This window comes from Myotis brandtii, unplaced genomic scaffold (genome assembly GCF_000412655.1).
Source record: "Myotis brandtii unplaced genomic scaffold, ASM41265v1 scaffold112, whole genome shotgun sequence".
Classification (NCBI taxonomy): domain Eukaryota; kingdom Metazoa; phylum Chordata; class Mammalia; order Chiroptera; family Vespertilionidae; genus Myotis; species Myotis brandtii.
In genome coordinates, this window is record NW_005353838.1 from 7460877 (window position 1) to 7483792 (window position 22916).

General features: G+C 36.7%; 1 protein-coding gene across 2 annotated transcripts in view; it reads right to left on the reverse strand.

Annotated features, from left to right (window-relative positions):
• The window catches only part of CHN1 (chimerin 1), a 107548-nt gene that overhangs the window by 64498 nt on the left and 20134 nt on the right, over positions 1-22916 (reverse strand). The window contains exon 3 of one of the 2 annotated variants that reach the window (XM_014546080.1): positions 10785-11073. In XM_014546080.1, coding sequence (XP_014401566.1) covers positions 10785-11073 — 289 coding nt within the window. Of the gene's footprint in view, positions 1-8612; positions 8637-10784; positions 11074-22916 lie in introns of those variants that run through there. The other variant, XM_005857604.2, reaches the window with a different exon arrangement.

The following is a 22916-nucleotide window of genomic DNA, read 5'->3' on the forward strand; positions in this document are numbered from 1 at the left end:
GAGAGAGAATCATTGATCAGCACGCCCCACACTGGAGATCGAGCCCGCAACCCAGGCATGTACTCTGACCAGGAATCAAACCCTGACCTCCTGGATCATAGGTCAATGCTCAACCACTGAGCAACGCCGGCTGGGCTACATTTTATCTTTAAAGTAATATAGTACAAAAAATAAGGATTTGGGGTTTTGGACATGTGGCCTGAGAAAGTGTAAATACTCACAAATTTCATTAAATGAAAATAGAGAAGTGGTCAAAGTATAAACAGATACTCCTTGTCTTACAATGGGATTATGTCCTGATAAACCCATGGTAAACTGAAAATGTTATGTTGAAATGCATTTAGCATAATAATTTACAGAACACCATAGCTTACTTAGCCTAGCCTATCTTAAACTTACTCAGAACACTTACATTAGCCTATAGTTGGGCAAAATAATATAACACAAAGCCTATTTTATCAGAAAGTGTTGACTATCTCATGTAATTTATTGAATACTGTACTGAAAGTGAAAAGCAAAATAGCTGAATGGGTATCACTTTTATACCACCATAAGGTTGAAAAATTGGTAAGTCGAATCATAGTAAGTTAGGGACCATCTGTATATACAATATACGGCTCTCCTAAATAGTTTTCATTCAATAAATTGTTTATTTAGTGTCTACCATGCTCCAGGCATTAGTGAAACTGGCAAATAGCAGAGAATAGAGGCCTATGCTATTTTCACAAGGATCAGATATTAAACACACACACACACACACACACACACACACACACACTTAATGAATTAATTATATTTGGGATATGTATTAGATAGTTAATGGATTTTTTTCCATTCTATTTTAATTCTAATAGTCTCATTTTCTAACAAAGGTTAAATTTATTCATGAAATCTATGTCCATGCCCTCCTTCCTAGCACTTCCTCCCATCTCATGGTCCTACTGATACTATAACTGGTGACTTCTTCACATCTCTCCATCCCAGATCTCTCTCTCTTCTTCGAATATTTCAGAAGCCTTCAAAATGCCCAAACCACAGGGTAGTGTGCTGACCAACAATGCAGAGGGGAGCTGCTGATGATAAGCCTTTCTCCTCAATCTGCTTAACCACCCCTTCCATAAAGATTTAAAATAATTTTAAAAATTTAAACTGAAGTTCAGTGTTATCTATAGTTAAGTGGTTAAAAGACTATCTGTTAAAGAATATCAGCTCTACTTACTAGTTATGGAGTCTTAGAAAAAGTCTCAGTTTCTTCATCTGTGAATTGGAATAATGACAGTACCTACCTCAAAGGGTGGTTGGAAGGATAGGATGAGATAGCGTACATAGAATGTCTGAAATGTATATAAAGCATATATTTTCAATGTTTAGCATGCACAGAGCTCTCAAAGCTCTCAAAGATAAGTGGTGGTGATGATGCTGATACTGCTGTCATTAGCATATTCAGCACGAAGTAGGTGCTGAATCTTGAAAGAATGAGCACACCAATCCGTAGTATATATGTAAGCCTCACTGAATTCTTCACACATAGATGAATGCCTTTCTGAATGAATCCACCCTCCTGCCCTGAAAATACTATCAGGATAGATTTAATGCAAAGGAAATGGCAATATATATATATATATATGCCTAAGCAACCATTACAATGGAACAACCAGAATGACCGGTTGCTATGACATGCACTGACCACCAGAGGGCAGACGCTCAATGCAGGAGCTGCCCCAGCCCGCAGGCCCTGATCGCCAAGGGGGCCTGCCAGCCACCCTCCCCCCGCCGGCAGGCCCCAATTGCCCGATCGGGGCCTAGTCCCAAGGCTGGGATGGGGAACAGGGGGTGGGTGGCAGTGGACATGGTCCCTTTCCCAGGGGGGCCGGCCAACCTCCCAGGTCCCTCCCCCATCCCTCCCCTGGCCAGCAGGCCCCAATGGCCCAGGCTGGGACGGGCAACCGGCGGTGGGTGGCAGCGGACGCGGGCAACGAGGGCAGGAGGAGGAGCTGCAGGGAGGGGCAACGAGGGGAACCACGCAGTGGCATGCATAGGTGGCAAGGGAAGGAGGAGGCGGGGAAGCGGGGAACCTGATCAGCCCTGATTGCCGGCCAGGCCTAGGGACCCCACCCGTGCATGAGTTTCGTGCACCGGTCCTCTAGTTTTCTTATAATAGCTATTCTTTAAAGTATCCTATAACTTGGTTTTTACAAAGTAATGGCTGGCCAGAGGTGCAAGGAAAGAAGGGCATTTTAAATAGTTCCCTCATTTGATAGCCAAAATGTATGCAGCTATGAACTGAAAACATGTTAGCGAGAAAAAATGTGATAACATAGGTATGTTAGCAACACAGTTGACTAAAGGATGAAACTGATTTGAAAACGTTTGTTTTGTTAAGAGAACCAGTGCCTCCTGAAAGACTAAGGATGCCTGGGCTTCATAAACTGCAATTTTTTATTCTAAAGATTGTTGAATCATTGTGCTTTAAATTCATATGCAGGACCAAAACAATTATTATTGGAGGAATAGTGCAAAGTGCTATGAAAGTTTATGGATGAATAAAAATAATCTGTAATGGTGGTTGCAAGAAAATGTTTGAAGGAAAGGAAATTTTGGCTGTATCCACCATTAGTAAACCTAGTTTCACGTTTGATGATTTTTCTTCCTAAGAATTCCAACCCATAACTTGTTATAAAATTGCAAGATAAAATTATTTTCAAATGCATGTCTTAATAAGGAAGACTTTAAAATAAGAAGCATGATGTTAAAAAAAATAACTTGCCTAAAATATCTCCTCTTGCAGGATCAGCTGCAGAGTTTTTTTAAGTGGATGCTTTCATTACGTTTTTCTCTGTTAGAAATATCAAACCATGGCATCAGTTGAATAATGTTTCTTCGTTGTTTCCATTCTTAAAATAAGCCATTCTTTGGGACATAAAATATAGAATTTAATGCATTATTTTACACCAATGGTACTGATTTTCATAAACGATAGCTTACTAAATTAGCTACTATGGGTCACATATTTCGATAGTTTTTTCTCCCTAACTCTGTCTCCTGGTTTTTTTTTTCTGCTGTAGATTAAGTTAAATTTAGAGTTTTACACCCCCACATTTGAAAACTCTCCAAAAGAGAAAGAGCCTCATACCAAATGATGTAAAATGTATCTGGGTTTCTTTTAGGAGTTTTCTTGAGGAAAAAATATTGAGTTGCTAGATGAGCTAGGTGCTTTTTTCCACAGAATATCATTTTTTACTTGGAAGAACAACTAACATAAATTTTGGTTATTCAAACTCGGCATTTTCTCAAAAATGAACAAAGCGAGCCTGCCATCTCATGGAAAACTACTGACAGTCAATGATAAAATTCAAACTTTCAAGTGAAAATAAGAAGTTTGGACATGCTGTGTCTGCCACTCTGAGCCTGATAGCTTTCCAGTCCTTAAACGACTTTTCTGATTATATCAAATGTGATTTTTTTTATATCTTATGAAGAAATGTGTCCATGTTTGAAGACCTACATAACGCAATGAACCAATATTTTCCAAATGACCTATGCATGATGTTACAGAACCATGCACAGTTGAAAGATTCATTCAGGGTTCAAAATAGACCAGTGGACTTAGTTTAACAGAATAAGAAATGCTTATTGATGATAGGGTGTCAGATTCCACATTGCAAGTAACCTCCAGGAAACTGCCACTTACCCAGTTTTTGTGTGATATCGAAGAGGATATACAGTTATCTGAAAATGCTATTAAAATACTCCTCTCTCCAAAAGCATATTTGTATGAGGTCAAATTTTCTTCACATACTTCATATTAATATGTAACCACAGATCGAATGCAGAAGCACTTATGAGAATTGAATTGTTTACATAGTAGTAAGACATACATTAAAGAGATTTACAGAAATGCAAAAATGCCACTCTTCTAACTAAATTTGTTCCATAAAACATTATAATAGCATTATTCTTAAGATATTAACATGTAATGGTTTTATAATTTTTTAAATGAATTAACAGATATTTCTAAAATATCTGTTCTAATTTCCAATATAGTATCAATAGATATAACCCACATAAGTAAAAGCTCTTTGAGGTGTTCAAATATTTTTTAAGTGTTAAGGGTTCCTGAGTCCAAAAAGTTTGAGAATCACTGATCTAATCCATTAATTGTAACATTTACTGTGCAACAGCCCTCCCCTCCCCTCCCCCCGACACACACACGTATATAGAAAGGCAAATATATTATTATATGTCTGGGCCTCATATTGATTCTACTGAATCAAAATTTCTGCAGGTGTCTCTCCTGAACATAAAACTTCACTGGTGAGAACACTGATCCAATTTGGCTCTTTAATCAAAAAGTATTTATGACCGCCTATTTTAGAACGTCCACAAAAGTTTATTTACATTATGTTACTGTTCCCATTTTCTTCATTATTTTATTTTTCAAAAGTACTATCATTAGTAATATCTTTTTTTCTTTTGTTGCTATAAATGCAAATCCTTATTCATGTTATTGGTTTCCCTGCTTCTGAGAGATATTATGAAAAATGATAAACTGTCAAATTGTATTAAATCGCTGAAAGGGTTTTGTTGTTGTTGTTTGTTTGCTTCATTTCTCTCTTTTTTTTGGCTTCTAAATGATAATAAACTCGCTACAGTAAGTTTTACATATAGTCTCTAGAGCAGTGGTCCTCAACCTTCTGATGCTTTAAATACAGTTCCTCATGTTGTGACCCAACCATAAAATTATTTTCGTTGCTACTTCATAACTGTAATGTTGCTACTGTTATGAATCGTAATGTAAATATCCGATATGCAGGATGGTCTTAGGCAACCCCTGTGAAAGGGTCGTTCGACTGCCAAAGGGGTCGCGACCCACAGGTTGAGAACCGCTGCTCTAGAGTATTGAGCTGAAAAACACTTCAACTGCCTTCAAAAAAATATTGTTTATTTAAGAGATAACTAATTCAGATGTCTCTTGTCAGTTTCAAAGAGCTAAGTAAGCTTCAACTTTGACAATGAAATGCTAACAAGCACTTAGACTGAACTGGTGAAAACCTGAAGATGTCAACCTGAATTTCAGTCAACTTTGAAAGTGTAAAAGTGTGCTGATTTATCTTACATAAAAGGTGACATTCTTTATTATATTATAAATATTAGTTACCAATATATTATACTAATACATAGATGAATTGTTATTTAAACTTTAAAGAAGTTTATCCAGATCTCATTCTACTAAGTATACTGCTATTTAAATTCACATGTTGAATTATTGACAGCTTTACACATCTATATCACTTACACTATCATGTAATTATAAATCCTTTTTGATTTTTGTTGTTTTACAGTGAAAGAAGCACCACTTGAATTTGGAAATTCTGTGGTACTTAAAGGTAAAGAAGGGAAGGTAGCACTCGGCACAGCAGCCATTAGAGAATGAAGCTACAGCATCAGGAAAATTTTTCCTTTTTAAAAAAAAATATTTTTAAATTGATTCTGGAGAGGAAGGGAGAGGGAGAGGGAGAAACATCAACGATGAGAGAGAATCATTGATTGGCTGCCTCCTGCATGACCCACACTGGGGATCGGGCCCACAAACTGGGCATGTGCCCTTGACTGGAATTGAATCCGGTACCCTTCATTCTCAGGTTGACGCTCTAGCCACTGAGCCAAAACCAGCTAGGCTGTTTCTTTTTTTATATTAAAAAATCCAATCATCAAATAAGAGTTTATTTTTAAAACTGAGCACAAGAGTTGCAGTTCTAGAGTGACATGCCCCATCGGAACCATGCTGCAACTTCCTTTGGACAAGTTCCAGGAGGTTTTAACGTCTCCCTTTGGAGTAATCCAATTACTCAAAATATAGTGATCAGCTTAGTCTAAATACTGGCACAGTCTAATGTTTAGTTTTTATGATAACATGAAGGGAGGGGCATTTGGTAACAGGGTCTGGCTGTCTTCTGATTTCAGTTTTTAAAATAAAGGATACACTATTAAAACACACCCCAAGAATCCCTAGGTAACTTACCATAAACCTATGTCCCCCAAAGATACTGATGTTATTATAATACCTACCCTCAAAAGTATGCTATAAAGATTAAAGTACATAATCTGGTAAAGTACCTAGTATATTTTCTGACACATGGAGGCTTAATAATTATAGTTATTTCTGTTATTATTTGTAGTTTTCCAACCCTTAGCAATGTACACTGAAAAGCTAGAAGAGACCTTTGATTTCCTGAGGCTAAAGAAAATTATGTAACTGGCTCAAAGATTCAATCCTAGTTAAGAAGCAGAGCCAAGCCTACACCTAAATCTACATGTTTGCAGCCTATTCTACCTCTTAGAATAGTTAAGTTCTCAGAAATACAGAATCTTATGTCTGAAAACCTCTTGAGAATTAACAAAGAGAACTTATGGGTAGTGAATCGTGACAGCTAGAAGGGACCTGAATGTCATCTAGGAAAGCTGAGTCCTTCATTTTCTACCTCAGGTCAAGGGAGATTAACAACATACTTAGAGTGATATCACTAAGTCATAAGACAACTATCCAGAGCTGTTTCAAGATGATGCCCAATGAAAACATTGATTATTGGGGGTGGGTGGGTGGAAGAGGATGGTTGGGTACATAAGAGATAATCCTATATAATAAAAGCCTAATATGCTAAGTGTCGGCCTTCCGTTCAACCAATCAATGCATAATATGCTAATGATATCCTAAGTCCACTCAACTGCTTGCTATGACGTGCACTGACCACCAGGGGGCAGATGCTCCCACCAGTAGGTTAGCTTGCTGCTGGGGTCGGCCAATCGGGACTGAGCGAGATGGGCCAGACACGTCCTGGAGCCCTCTCACAGTCCCTCCCCAGCTGGCCAACCTCCTGTGTCCCTCCCCGGCCCTGATCGTGCACTGGTGGGGTCCCTCGGCCTGGCCTGTGCCCTCTTGCAATCTGGGCTGAGGGACCACCGCCCCCCCCGCCCCCCACAGTGCACATTTTGTGCACCAGGCCTCTAGTATCATAATAAAAGCTCCTTTATAAGTGCTTCTATTTGAGGAGTCAAGGTGGATCTTTGTAGAAAACACATCTCAAAAAAGTAAGGAATTAAGAGAGAAAAGGAATAGCACAAAGAGCATTTGAACCAGATGTTATGGACTGCTCCAAAGCTATGACCAAACACTGGCATATAGGACTACAAAATTCTTTTTGAGTCTTAAACAAGATCAAATGTTAAAGATTCATTGCTATTTAATTATTCAGTCATAGAGAGAGACAAATTTAGCTTAAAAGTTTAAAATATTTTTATATGAAACTAAAATATTAAAAACACTGGTTTATAATCCAATATCACTATGAATTTAGTCATATATATATATATATATATATATATAAAATGAAACAAAATCAAACCCTTTGCAGTAACTATGAACACTGCTCCTAAATAAATGCATCTGTAACACATATTAATAATATTGTAATAACTATGTAAGTGCCAGGTGGTACTGGGGGGAACACTTTGTAAAGTATATAATTGCCTAACCACCCTGCTGTACATCTGAAATACAAAATAATACTGAATGCTAACTATAATTGAAAAATAAAATTTTAAAAAGCATCTGTTATATTCATTAATTAGGCAAAGGTATGGGGGAGGGCTTTACCTACAAGAGACAAAGGGTATTCACTATTCACATTTAAATACATGCTAATTAAAATATTATGTCCAAATGATATCAAATAATTCTGTTTTAAATAATAGTTTCAGCTAAACATCCCTGTGCAAGCTGCAGATAGAAATTATGAAAATCCTCCCCCCTCAAAAAGCTTCCTTAATTTAGAATTGTGTGACTCAGAAGAATACACAAGCTTGGTTATGATTACATAGGAAGCTAATACATAACTTTCTATATTCAACAAATTCAGAAATGTTTCTCTCACGTAAAAGTTTTGTAGATTTTAAAGACATGGATTATTCCAAGGAAAACAATTGTTTATGATTTTAATTTATCCCTGAAGTTAATAAATTTATAAACTTAAATTTTTGGTTATCCTTATTCCTAAAGAAATATTTATTTTTACAGCATTAAGTAGTCTGGAAACAAATCTTTTACATAAAGGGCAAAAAGCCATTTTGCAAAAATAAACAAAATTCTGAATTTAGAAAGTCTATTAAAATGACTTGAGTAATCCTAACCTGAACTAAGCAAAAGAAACTTTAACTTAATGCAAGCTAAAAACAGACTTCTCCTTTCAAGACCACGTTAACATGCTCTTTTGGGTACTGTGTCATCTCCCCTCACCACCTGCACTCCTTGAGGATCACACACTGTAGGAGCCATGCTGGGGATCACCCAGTCCAGAGCCCTCCTACGGAAGGTGGGGAAATGCAGTCTCACAGAAGTCAATTCCTGTAGAACTAGAACCCAGCTCTTTATTCCAGCACTAGTGTCCCTTCCACCACAGCACACCTACTCCTGCAGAGCAACACTTCTTACCTCTAAGGAAAAGGAGTCATGAACAAGAGGGGCTTCAGCTATTCAGGACCCAGTGAAATATTTATTAAACTATACTTGTGTCAACAGGTATTTAAATCAGTTAAACATGATTGTTTTTACTTACAAATGTCATCCACTCTGACAGGGAATCAATGTTTCAAGCTGTTGAACAGGTCATCATCCCTGTCCTGTTGGATGACACCTGTAAATAAAATAAATCTATTTTTGAGTAAGTAGATTTTGTCAACTAGATTTAAGATGCATGCAGTTTAAAGCAAAGGGTAATTTTTAAATTGATTCTTAATTGCATACTGCTGGAGAGAGGTATTTTCCAGTGCCAACCATTTCACTCTATGTAGCTATCACTGGCCATCAGCACGAGAAAACCCAGGTAATGAGACATGTAATGTTGCCAGAATACATAGGGAACCACGAATGCTAGCGCTAACAGGGTCCTGTAGGCACTCTCTACCTCAGAGCCTTGCTACCTGTGAATACTATTTTCACTCTGTGGAAGGGATCGCCCGGGTCCCAGGAAGTTAAGTGACCACTAGACCAATGTTAAACAGCTAAGTGTTTTTAGCTGAAGTTCCTTGATGACGAAAAAGTATATAGAGAACACATTTGCAAAGGTTATCATTAGGCTGATCAACTTTGAAAGACTCACTTGTATACATTTTTTAATATTTCACAAATGTTGACTTAGAATATTCAAGCACATCTGCATAAAACATAATAACAGTATTAGATATCTAAATATAAGCATTATTGAAAAATGTCATGAATGGAAAAAAACAAAGTGAGAAAATGGGAACTAGAGGGTGAACAGAAAATTAAATACAGCATGCACTTAGGATTCTAAATTCTGGTCACTTCCCCAAAAGATTTGTGGTTCCTAACAAATATGAGTAAATTAAAAACCATTTTCTACAAATTCTCCATAGTCTATAATTTCAGATGTTTGTTTCTCTGTAGCCACAAAATGCTACTCTAAGACCTGCCAGAAACTAAAATTTGGACTGAAAATGAACATTTTAAATTTCCATTCTGTACCTAAATACTCCAAGATAACTGGAAGTATTTTAGGATGCTGCCTTGAGGTTGTGATAATAATCTTATCACCAAATTCATATTGAGTGCTTACTATGTTCCTAGCACTGTTTGATTGTTTTACACATACTATCTCGTTCAATCAATCCTCACAACTTTATTATTATTATTACAACTTTACATATAAGTACATCAAAGCACAGAAACGTTAAGTAACTTTGAGATTCACTCAACTGGTAAAATGGAAAAATCTGTGCATTAATCTATTTCATGACGGAATCCAAATTCAAACCACTACACAATACTACATTTCTTTAAAGATTCTCAACTAACTATAACAAATTAACATGATTCCAATAAAAATACATAAAAATCCCCCCAACTAAATCCCACTCAATATAAAATAGGGGTGAAGAACCTTTTTTATGCCAAGGGGCATTTAGATATTTACAACATCATTCGCAGGCCATACAAAATTAACTACTTAAAAATTAGCCTCTGGCAGGGCCAGACAAATGGTTTCTCAGGCTTTACACAGCCCTCAGACTGGGCATTCCCCATCCCTGACATAAAACATCAGGAAATTCACCACTTTTCTTGTATTGGAGGGAAGACCAGGGACAATTTTCAAAGTAAAATAATCTTAGTGTCAAGAAATGAAAATCTCTGATGTTGTTAACCTTAAATACATTGTAATTAAAGAATGAAAACTGAAATTCTCTTATAATTAATAAAAGTAAATCTTCCTGATTCAATTATTTCCTAAGAGTCCACAATGAAATAAATCCTGATTATCAAAATAGTATGAATTATTAATAAACTTAATTTAATAATATATTTTTAAAATAAGGATATATATCACTTTTATAAATAACAGAACTATTTCTATGGGAAATTATCTTTAAGGGAAACAAAAAATAATCAATCTCTTATGTAATATATTCATCTTTTCTTGACCATAACTTATGCTTCTGAACAAAACCCCTGAACCTTTTTACTAGGAAATATTTTTAAAACTGTGAAACTGATAAAATAGGAAATAAACAGGAGTACAAAAATACACCTAAAATATTTTAACTAAATAAGAATTAGATATGTGGAAAGCTCAGGACCACTGAAACTAGACATTAAGGAAAACACATATCCTTTCAAAGCACTAGGAGCAGTCGATCTCTGCTGGCAGTAATGACTTTTTTATAAGGACCCCAAAGAGAAGAAGATAAAGTGTGGTTTCATGGTAGCTTACCCTTTTTTCTGACACCCCATCCTGGCCTGTAGAATCTTTATCATCATGTGTCTCTTTCAGGACTGGCATATGTTTTTGGTATGCTGGCTCTCTGTTTAAGGTTGTGTATCCTATGTGCTCATATATTGGGTTTATCGTCATCTTGGCAATGTATTCTGCTGCCTTGGTTTCAATATAGAGAGTAATCAATCCATCAGTCACCAGATCGTGGATGGACTCAAAGCGCTTCTCCCCAACGAAGTGCTTTCCATCGTAGTAGAGCCTGAAGTTTCTGGTTTGACTTCCAAATCTGCCTCAATGAAATGGGAAAGATGTTTTTAAGAAAAGTAACCACGTAAATTCTTTCTGAAAGAAAAAAAACACTATTCACCTGTGTGGCTTTGTTTGTTAAATAAACTATGGCTAATCTCTATGAATCGTCTGGAATATAGAAAATTAAACTTTTGAACACAAAGAGTGAATTCCCAATGACTAGGGATAACTAACCAAAAACATGCCCACCCTAGAAGGAAAAATTTGTTATTTTTTAAGTCACTTCAGTATGCTTACAGGAAAAATGGGAAAATAAACCTCCTATCCTATTCGAACACATTCAATATTCAATTGGTCAACTCCATCATACATGAAATTTCTATATTAACATGTTCTCTTTAAGTTGATCAACAAAAATATTCAATGTACTTTAGACACCAGCATTAATGTCTTTTGATGGGAAAGCTCCATTCAGAGCTCACCTGAGCGTGATACCAGCCTTCATTTAAAGTAGAAGTGATTACAGAACCTATGTCACACAGTGGGCAGGGTGACAACAGAAACATACTTTTGCTATTCCTAGCCAAAGGTCATTGACTTGCTCCTCCCTTTTACAAAGTCGTTTTTCTGTGTCTGCTTGTTGAGTCTGGGCAAGAAATGTCTGCAACAGCTGGTAGCTATTAAATGAAAATGAGACATTTTCATAAACACTGCCTTTACAATTATTCAAAGTGTATGTATACATTTTGGGACACCCTATATATGGCAAATAAATAAAAAACTATTGGACTCTAGAAATTCTGTTCTCACTCCTGAGTTTGTGTTGTGATTACATATTTTAAAATCAGGAGAAGAATGGTTTAGTTTTATGATAATTTCAGTATTTTGCTCCCTGCAGCAAACCTCAGAAATTGATCCAAGTTGGCATGACTAACACCAGTGTCCTTGCAAGACAAAGGCAAGAATGTGCACTGACTTTAATGAAAGCTGACGCCAAAAGGCACCAAGACTAGCATCATGGTCTCCCAACGATAGCCCTGAGTGAACATAATTAAAAACTAAACAAATCATAAAGAATACATTTAATTTTGCTGTTAAAAATACACAGAACAGAGGTGAACTAAAGTACTAAAATCACACCCTGTTTGATACTAAAATAAAGTATTTAAATAGAACTACAAACTTATGCAAAATATTATTCTAGTATAGGTTGGGTTTCAGAAGGACAGGCGCTAGAAACTTAAGATTTTCCTTTTAATATGTCCTTTAAAAATTTAACAAAATCATTATTTATAACGTCCTGAGGTATCTGTTTCTGTAGTTCAAACTAGACTTTAATAATTATTTAATCTAAAACCCAACATTCTATCCAGGCTGGTTCTTTCTCTAAAATAAAATTTATTCACTTTTTGGTTCTTAAGATGCAATTAAATTTGATTCACACTCATATAATGAACAACATAAAATGATGAAAAAGGACAGATCCAGAGACAGAGGCGTCTATCGGACTGTCGGGCCTCGGAGGGAAGGTAGGGGAGGGTGGGGGGTAAGGGGGAGAGATCAACCAAAGGACTTATATGCAAGCATATAGGCCTAACCAATGGACACGGACAACAAGGGGGTGAGGGCATGAGTGGGGGGATGGGGGGTAACGTGGGGATAAGGACACATATGTAATAACTTAATCAATAAAAAAATTAAAAAAATTTGATTCACACTCAAGTGAATGACCCATATAATTCTACTTTCCCTTTCTCCATTTTCCTCTAATGTTAAAGATTATTTCTCCCAAGTAAATTTTCATTATAATGTAAGTCTAAAAATTAGAAGGTAAATTTCTACACCGAAGTTAAATATAAAAGATTTTTTTCAGTTTAATATGCTGCTTTATTATTTCCTCTTTGTCAATGTATATTATCTGTTATTGAGAAATCAATATGGAAAGCCACGATATTAGCTTTTATAAGTTCTTATAACAGTAAACACAACATTGTTTAATGCAAAATCCCTTCATATTTCAGATCATTTTATTCCTATAGGGGCTTATGATTTTCAACGGGCATTTCCACAGTGGGTACAGCACTTAAAAGACTATCCAAGCAATGGCAGAGGCGTTTATCACTCAATTGTCTTCTGAAATCTGAGAGGTCTGGGGGCACAGGGCAGAGGGAAGCTGGCCTCACCTGGGTTGGAATGGGTAGACTGCAAGAGGAGAAGTCTGGGTGACTTCCTGATGCTTGACAAGGGGACTATTTCTAATCCATCCAAGAAGAGGATTTCCTGTCTACCTCTAGTCAGTGGTTCTCAACCTTCTGGCCCTTTAAATACAGTTCCTCATGCTGTGACCCAACCATAAAATTATTTTCATTGCTACTTCCTAACTGTAATGTTGCTACTGTTATGAATCGTAATGTAAATATCTGATATGCAGGATGGTCTTAGGCGACCCCCGTGAAAGGGTTGTTAGATGGCCAAAGGGGTCGCGACCCTCAGGTTGAGAACCGCTGCCTAGAGTGTTGGGTGAAAAAGTCTAAGAAGTCTGACTTTTCTCTTTCTCACAGTGACTTCAAGAGACCCCATGCACGATTCCCAATTCCTCCTCAGCCCACATTAGAGCTCTTGACTTTCAGATCAATCAAACTTCCAATCTTAAGGGAGCTGATCAGATAACTAAAATAACTTACAATATAGGTTGATTAAAACTTAACTTCAAAGGACAAAAATATGAATGTCCATTTTAAAATTACGATTTTTTAAAAGAAAAATTGTATTACTTTTACTAAAGGAACTACACACTTTCTTTTGTCTACTCTGTACTGCCCTCTCACTTTGGAAGTTACATAAAGATCAGCACCACAGTGCAGACAGATAGGACTCCTCCCCTTCCCCGATCTGAAAGTCAGGACAGAAAACCTTTGAGTGAGGAGGTGAATGGCTGTGTCTATTCTACAAAAGACAGCCACAAAAGAAAGATGCCCAATCTAAAGGCAAAGGAAGAATCCTCCCTTACAGAAGTTTACCACTCACAGATTGTCATTTATTCAACAAACACTTAAGACACCAGGAACGATATTAAATATTAGTTAGTTCATAATAAAGTTTCTATTTCCTTGATCATCTCAATGGGAAATAGATAAACAAAAACAAGTTAATACAAAGGTAAGATGAGATGAATTTTTAAAAGTTAATGTTTGGATTGATTTGTAAAAAGTAATTTAAAAATGTATATAATTTTATTCTTATATAGAAAAGTTATTTCTATACAGTGATTCATAAAACCATGTGAAACCAATATCTCCCTCACACTGTGAAAATCAAGAAACTCACTGCTTAATAAGATCTCTTAATAAGCGCGCACACACACCTAAGCTTACATAAGATCTGAAAGCTGCTGCTTATGTCCAAATGCAAAAGCACCCTTGCAGTCCTGAAATAGGGTTTGGCCAAGGGCAGGCAAGTCCTGGGGTTTAGTAGAAAACCTTGGGCTTTGGCATCAGACAGATTAATGTTAAATCTTGGACCTGTCACTTCTTAGCTGGGTGATTTGGGGAAAATCATTTTTCAGATTCTGCAGATTGAAAATAGGAATAGCATATCACTCTACCCCTGTGGTTGTGAGGATTGCATAAGAATGTTTAAGTCAAAGCTAAGTATATAGTATGTTCAATGAATGGTGATCCCCTTTCTCCTCCTCTGTTGGCTTAGGCCACTGCAGAGAGTGACAGAATGAGTTAGCAAACAATAAAGTAAAACAAAAAAGATGCTTAGTAAATATGCACTGACGGGGGTCCAATAAATAGCTGGTAACACTGGTTGTATAGGAACATGTCTGCACTGATTGATTTTACAGTAAAAAAAAAAAAGACAAGAGCTCTTTGCGAATTTTTCTGGGTGTCCCTGAATAAGTGTATACTACTTGGTTAAACAGAGCGGACTACAATACAGTGCAAAGGGGAGGAGGAGAGAAGCGAGGGGAACCCTGCCAGTGTGCCTGGGGAGTTAGGTCTCTGAATTTAAAAGAGAAAGGTCAGTAAATATACTTATACTGAAAGTGGGACATGTTAAATGGTCTAGTGACAATGCTGAACTCTAGATTACAGAGCACTGATTTGTAAAAACTGATAAAGCTAAACCACTTTCTCTCCACCTTTATAGGGAAATTTTCTTTTCATTTTTCTTATATTTATTATCTGCCTCTGCCCTTGCTTTTAAATTGCTGTTTATTCTTTGGTGAACATGTTTGAAACTGTGCAGGCCAACTCTGATCCAGATAAAGGTCAACAAGATGTACCATCTCCAAATGGTACTATAGTTAAACAGAAAAAAAGAGAGAGAGATTGGGATAATCTGCTTTGAGCTGCTGCTGTTGGACATAATTACCACTTTCTAGAAAGAATGTCTTTTCTCCAGAGTTCTGGGTCTTGGTTTTCATGTTTTAAAGAACTGTTTAATGCTGTGCCCAGTTGCATTCAGATGAATTTCAAAATACATAATTCTAACATCCAGCTTTAAAAAGTGAACAAAACCCTTAATACCATCCTTTCTATTTTTTAGCAAGTAAATCATATTCATAAAAAATTTGTGGGAAAATTTTCATGGGAGATATCTGTAATACTATCAACAATAAAAATGTATTTTAAAAATTTGCTCTAGAGGTACAAAGTGATGAAAATATGTATAAAGAATAACCTTTGGGATTATACTTTACTTTTTCTAAAACCAAGAATTAGTTCTGATTTGGGCCAAAGTATTTGAAAGTATCTCTTCAAAGGAAAGCTCCAAGCTAACAGATGTTTTATGTTAACAAACAGAAAACAAAACATATACAACACACTTGTCTAAGTTAACAATAAAATGTTAGAACTATTTCCAGAAACCAACCTACAAACAATTCTATTTATAATATATATTTGTATTATTGTTTATCAGAGTCAAAGAAACTGACCTAATAGTGAAATACAAATATCTTATAAGTTCATCTAATCATAAATATACCCTCAGAAGGAAGGTTAAAACTGAGACAAGATGGGAATGAGGGAGAGATTAATTGGAGAAATTATATGCATATATGCATAGCCCTTGGACGTAGAGGGGAGGGTGCGGGGTGGAGGGGGTCAATGGGGAGAAAAATACAAAGGGGATATCTGTAATATTTTCAACAATAAAGGTAAACTTTTAAAAAACTGAGACAAGAATATGATGAGGCATTCACTTAAACACTAAGAAAGGCTAAGGAAGAGAGAACATAGCTATACACAATTTTTAAATATTTTCTATATCTAAACCTGTTATTAGGATACTTTTATCTATACTGCTATATAATTTTGGATGGTAAAGTGGGCAAAAGTATTAAAATATGTGAACTCATGACAACAGTCCCTTGGTGGGATAAATCATCCCAGGAAAGAAACAAACCCATGTGCCTACCTAAACCTCCATCTGGTACCAGGAGGCTCTGGCACTGATACAGAAGGATTGGCTGAAGGTCTGTTGAAGAAGCAGTTAGATATTTCCCCACCCTCCCCGTGCCGCCCCGTCCCCACTCTGGTGGAAGACTTTGTTCTGTTTTCTATGTAAGCTAAAACAAGAAGAGCTGAGTGGAGGAACACGGGAAAGAGCTGAAGGCAGACGTACAATACTGAAAACTAAGTGAAAGTTTTAAATGCTAAAGACTGAGACTTCAATCTTTCTTCCCCCCAGGTTCTCAGAAGGCCTGTATTTTCCTGATAAGAGAGTGAAAGGCTTGAGAATGGAGACATCACATTATACTTGGCAGGCTTCTCTCAAGCTCTCAGAACTGCTGGTCAGCTTTTTAGTGCCAAATGAATTTAAATATGAGCCATTAGCCAAGGACCACTTGACATCTAAGAAAAATCTCCCGCATGAAGGACAAAGAGAAAGAAAGCAAGCTAAAGGAAACAAACCATGCAAGGAGATGAGAAGCATTTAATTATCAGCATGCTCACCAGAACAGAAGTAGAATGTTTCCCATATCTATTCTTAAGGATTTAGCAAGAAACATTAGGATGGTGTAAAAAAGACATACATATAGAATACATAGAAAAATAATTAGAAAAAAAGAAAACATGTCATAAGTAAATATCTTAAAAGAAAAATAAAGTTGAGAAAATACTGAAGAAGAGAAAAAAAGACAAAAAGATGAAAAATCAGATAATCAATCCAGGTGGTCCAACATTTAAATAATAGGAATTCTGGAAAGAGAAAATAGCAGGATAAGAAACCAAAGAGGTAATTAAAGAAATTACTGAAAACACTAGCTTATACAGTAAACAAAAATATACCCACACCAAGAGGGTAAGCATGAAAAGGTGCACAATCAATAGTCCAGTAAATGCAAGTTAAATCCTCAGAATGGCAACATTTAACAAGTCTAACAATACCAAGCAGTAGCAAGAGATAGAACATCTAATGTAATCAACACCCAGTGTACTGCTTCACAGCAAGGTTTTATATTATCTAGTAAAATTGAATAAATGCATACCCTGTGACCCAGCAATCCTGGGTAATATCCCAGACAGTATGAGTGCTTATGCACACTAGGATACACACACACACACACACACACACACACACACACACACACACACACAGCAAGCAGCAATGTTCAAAACCTAGAAATCACATAAATTCCCAGTTTAAAAAAATATGGTATACATACTATGCTAGTTAATTTTATATGTGAACTTGGAGGGTGTTTCAGATGAGATTAACATTTAAATCAGTGAACACTGGGTCAAGCTGATGCTCTCCCTAATTGGGTGGACCTCATCCAGTCCATTGAAGGGCTAAATAAAACAAAAAGACTGACCTCACTGAGCAAGAGGGAATTATCCAGGACTTTGGACTTTATATGCACCACTGGCTCTTCTGGGTCTTGAGTCTAACAGCTCATACTACAGATATGGACTTGCCAGACTCCACAATCATGTGACCCAATTCCTTATAATAAATCCCTTTCAAGATGTGTGTGTGTGTGTGTGTGTGTGTGTGTGTGTGTGTGTGTATATATATATATATCTCATCCTATTGGTTCTGCTTCTCTAGAGAACCCTAATACAATGAAATACTATACAGCAAGGAAATACATACAGCAAGGAAAACATATATTCAACAACATGGATGAATTTTTTTTAATATATATATTTTTTTTATTTTTTACAGAGAGAAAGGGAGAGGTGTAGAGAGTTAGAAACATCAATGAGAGAGAAACATTGATTCAGCTGCCTCCTGCACACTCCCTACTGGGGATGTGCCCGCAACCAAAGTACATGCCCTTAACTGGAATCGAACCTGGGACCCTTCAGTCCGCAGGCTGACGCTCTATCCACTGAGCCAAACCGGTTAGGGCAACATGGATGAATTTTTAAAATGTTGGAGAAAAAAGAACAAAACACAAAAGAATACATACAGTGTCTTTCAAATATATAAAGTATAAAGGCAGGCAAAATCTAACAGCATTATATATGAATGTATATATGTAAGACTATAAAGAAAACATTTAAAAGATAATTATAACATGAGTAGAGTGGTTAACAATAATGTGGAAAGTAGAGATAATGATAAGAAAGGGAAATGGGAAATTTCTAACTTATTATATCTTGATGTAGTATGCATTATATTGTTTACATATATTTAAATGTAATACATTTAAAAATGTACATGTTTTATATACTTTTTTCTATGTTTTATTTTACAATAAATATATTAAAAAAAACACACAAAAGCAAAGAATGGAGTTTCCAAACAACAGTCAACAGCCTTAGTCTGGAAGAAAATCAATCAAAAACAGAATCCCTACAGATGTGCTATACTATGGAACTTAAGAATATAAATTTGTTTTTAAATATCCTATATAATAAAAGCCTAATATGCAAATTGTCCCCTCAGGAGTTCAACTGCTCGCGAGGACATGTGCTAACCACCAGGACGCGGCGCGGAATGAAGGAAGGCCCCGGCCGGCAGCCAATTCAACAGGTCCCCAAACACACTTACCAACCCTCTCAGAGCCTCTTCCCCTTCAGCAAACCATTCCTTTACCACCACCCACACAGTCAACCCTACCAAACTTTCACAATTATATGAGATTCTTCAATCTCCCTTTATACTTAAACTTTTATTTACTGATTGACCTTTCTGAATCTTTGCAAACTGCACCCATTCTGTTTACATACACTGGAGCTTATTCCAAAGAGAGCCTATGACATCCTTTTCCCTCTTGAAAATTGTTAATGGTTCACTACTGCCTATAAGAACAAGTCCAAACACTCTAGCAAGCCCCGGGCCCTTAAGAATCAGTTATTAGTTTCACTGTTAAAAGCACTAGAGACTGGCACAGTGCTGGGCACATACTAGGCCCTAAGTAAATGGCTGTTGAATAGATTAGTAAAGACTTCATTAATACTTTCCTCTAAGTTGGCCAGCTAAATATAACAATAAAAAGTACTCTAAAAAAACTACATGTGAGTAACAAAATCCCTGAAATTGAGCAGATTACTAGACTTTTGTTGGGTGTAATTTTTAAAAAAGCAATAATTATGATATAGTATTTGTCACATACATTGCTGTAAAGCTCTTCGTGTGATGAACTGTATAGCATGAAACTGCTTTCTATAATTACGATTGGCAGTAAATGAAAAACAACTTTTCTAATATAGTGAATCAATTATAGTAAATTCTGCTATCCTCTGTTTTCATTAAATCAGAGAAACAATATTAAGTATTATGCCCAGTCAATAAGTAAATATATGTTTAGTTATAAAAAGTATTGTAAACACATTACAATCTTCGCAAAACCAGGTTAGATCCAGAGACGATCAATTTATTTGTATAATTAACAAATGTGGCTTATTTAAGAGTTGGTGGTCAGCCCCATTAAAAGCTTATTAAAATCTTATTTTCATGAGTCTACTACTTAAAGATAAAAAGCCACTAAGTCTACAAAAGCATGGAGCTATATATGTGTGAGAGTCCTTGCAGAGTTCTACACACATGTATACAAGTGGTGTGTACTACAAAAACAAATCCATACCTTCATATATGTATTTTCCAGATTGCTATTTAATTCCTTTAAACAACAAAATGCTTTTATTTAATCATTTCTGTATAAACTGCACAATTCTCAGAATCATATACAAACTACAATTTCAACCTGAAGATTCAGGTTCATTATCATGAATATACTACTACTACTAAAATTTTAGTGTCTGAATACAAAACTATCCCAGAGGTTGCTACAGGCTTTGAGTTGTCTTTCCCTGATCTACATTGCCCCCAATTATTGAACTGAGAGTTCTTGAATCTAACTATATTACTAAAATCAACTTCTTGCTACTTTCAAAGTCAAGATTCAGAACATTCCCAACACCCCCCAAAGTAGCCTCATGTCCTTTTACACCCTATTCTTACACCCTATTCTTCTGCCCCTTGTCCTAGCCAACAACTTCCTATTACTATAATTTTCTACTATTTTATGTAAATGGAATTCCACAGCATATATTTCTTTGTGATTAGTTGTCTTGGTTTCTAATAAAAGACTTACTTTAAACTAATAGATACTGTTCTCATCAGATTTTAAATACAACCAGACCAGGATTTCAAGCTGTGGAAAGCAATAAACTAATTTTTTTTAGAGAGAGATGGGAAGGGAGAAAGGGATGGAGGGAGGGGGAGAGAGAGAGACTAAGAGAGAAACATCAATTTGTTATTTCATTTATTTATGTATTCATTGGTTGATTCTTGTATGTACCCTGACCAGGAATTGAACCCACAACCTTGGTGTAGTGGGGTGACACTCTAAATAACTAAGCTACCTGGCCAGGGCTTATTTCTGGGGTTGTTTTTATGTAGCTTCTTGTCTCTAACGAAGATATTAGGCATCATGTATAATCAATCTGTTAATTGGAAACAAAGAATGATCAGAAAAGCCAGAGTTGTCATTTGTTGGCTAATAAGTAAAAAGCTTATAATATATCTGTGTATGTTCATCTTAATAATTCTATTTAATATTTTTTGAGTCATTCAGAAAGTGCTGGAAATAGATTTGACTCCAGGACTGTCTGTCTGATTGCAAAGCCATGTTCTGAACGACAACCATATGTACTTATTTATATTTAAAACCACAGGGCCAAAAACGTCATTAAAAGCCCAATAATTGGGTTATATATCATTTAGAGCAACACAAGAAAGGAATAAAAAATATCTGTCCACTTAAGAGATCCTTAGATAAGAGCAATAAATAGAATGGGGAAAATGGCTTCTTTTAGTTCCTTATTTATGGAAAGGACTATATCATAGGGAAGTATTCTAAATCTGACAAGTATCTAATGCAATTTTATTGAATAAGCCCAATATATGTCAAGCACTGCATGAAGTTCAAGGAAACTAAGATAAGACTTAATTCCTACCCTGGAATACCTTAATTCATTTGTAAAGACAGGCAGCTATGTAAATAGAGTATTACTGATACCTTGTTCCTAGGCATACTCAGGGAATACGTGGACATCTTTTCAGAAAAGAAATTAATAACCATATGATCAGTACCAGGCATAAATGTATTCAGTAGAGAACCAAGTATAATCTTGAAGAGGAAGTACCATCCCTGAAAATAAAAATGCCTAACTTGTGGATAGATTTCTTAGCAAGCTTTAAAATCTGGCAGAAAACATCTATTCCAACCCTTAGGAAAAATTCTGAAAGACCTAGCAAGAGGAGGTAATCTGTAGCTTGCAGAATGACCACCACTGAAAGCAGAAGCAGAGCCAAAAGCTAACACAATTGTCTGAAAAGAGCAGCTGGGCATCAGGAGGAGGGAGGAACACTCCCTCAGAACAATGACAAGACCATAGGGCAGCTATTTTAACTTGAGGATAACATCAGATATTCATAAGAGACCTGCTCCAGCAGTTCTCAACCTGTGAGTCGCGAACAATGAAAATACATCCTGCATATCAGATATTTACATTACGATTCATAACAGTAGCAAAATTACAGTTATGAAGTAGCAACGAAAAATAATTTTATGATTGGGGGTCACCACAACATGAGGAATTGTATTAAAGGGTCGCGGCATTAGGAAGGTTGAGAACCACTGTCTGACTCAGGGTACACCGGACAATTTAAGGAGGAGTGGGAGGGAGGGTAAACCAGAGGAAACAGTCAGTATATTTGATAAGGGTCATGTGTATAAAAAATATACAAGAGCAAGACGGAGGAATAGTCCCAGTCCCTGTTCCTCTTAAAGACACTGAATTAGCAATAATATATGAACCAAAATTCTATATGAGATCTTCAGAAACCATTTAAGAAATCGTAGTACCCCCAGGAAAGCACAAAGCCCAGAACAACTACACTGGAACAGGAGAGAAGAGCTGTTTTATTTTATCCATGACTAGAGGCCCAGTGCACAAAAATTTGTGCACTTGGGGGTCCGTCAGCCCGGCCTGTGTCCTCTCGCAGTCTGGGACCCCTCGGAGGATGTCCACCTGCTGGCTTAGGCCTGCTCCCTGGGGAATCGGGCCTAAGCTGGCAGTCAAACATCCCTCTGGCAGCCCGGGAGCCCTCGGAGGATGTCCACTTGCCAGCGGGGACCAGGCCTAAGCTGCAGTCAGATATCCTTAACGCTGCTGAGGAGGCAGGAGAGGCTCCCACCATCACTGCTGTGCTGGCAGCCGTCAGCCTGGCTTGTGGCTGAGCAGAGCTCCTCCTATGGGAGCACACTGAACACCAGGGGAGGCTCCTGCATTGAGCATTTGCCCCCTGGTGGTCAGTGTGTGTCATAGTGACCAGTCATTCCCAGTCGTTCTGCTGTTAGGGTCAATTTGCATATTACCCTTTTATTATATGCCTGGTGCATGGGTGGGG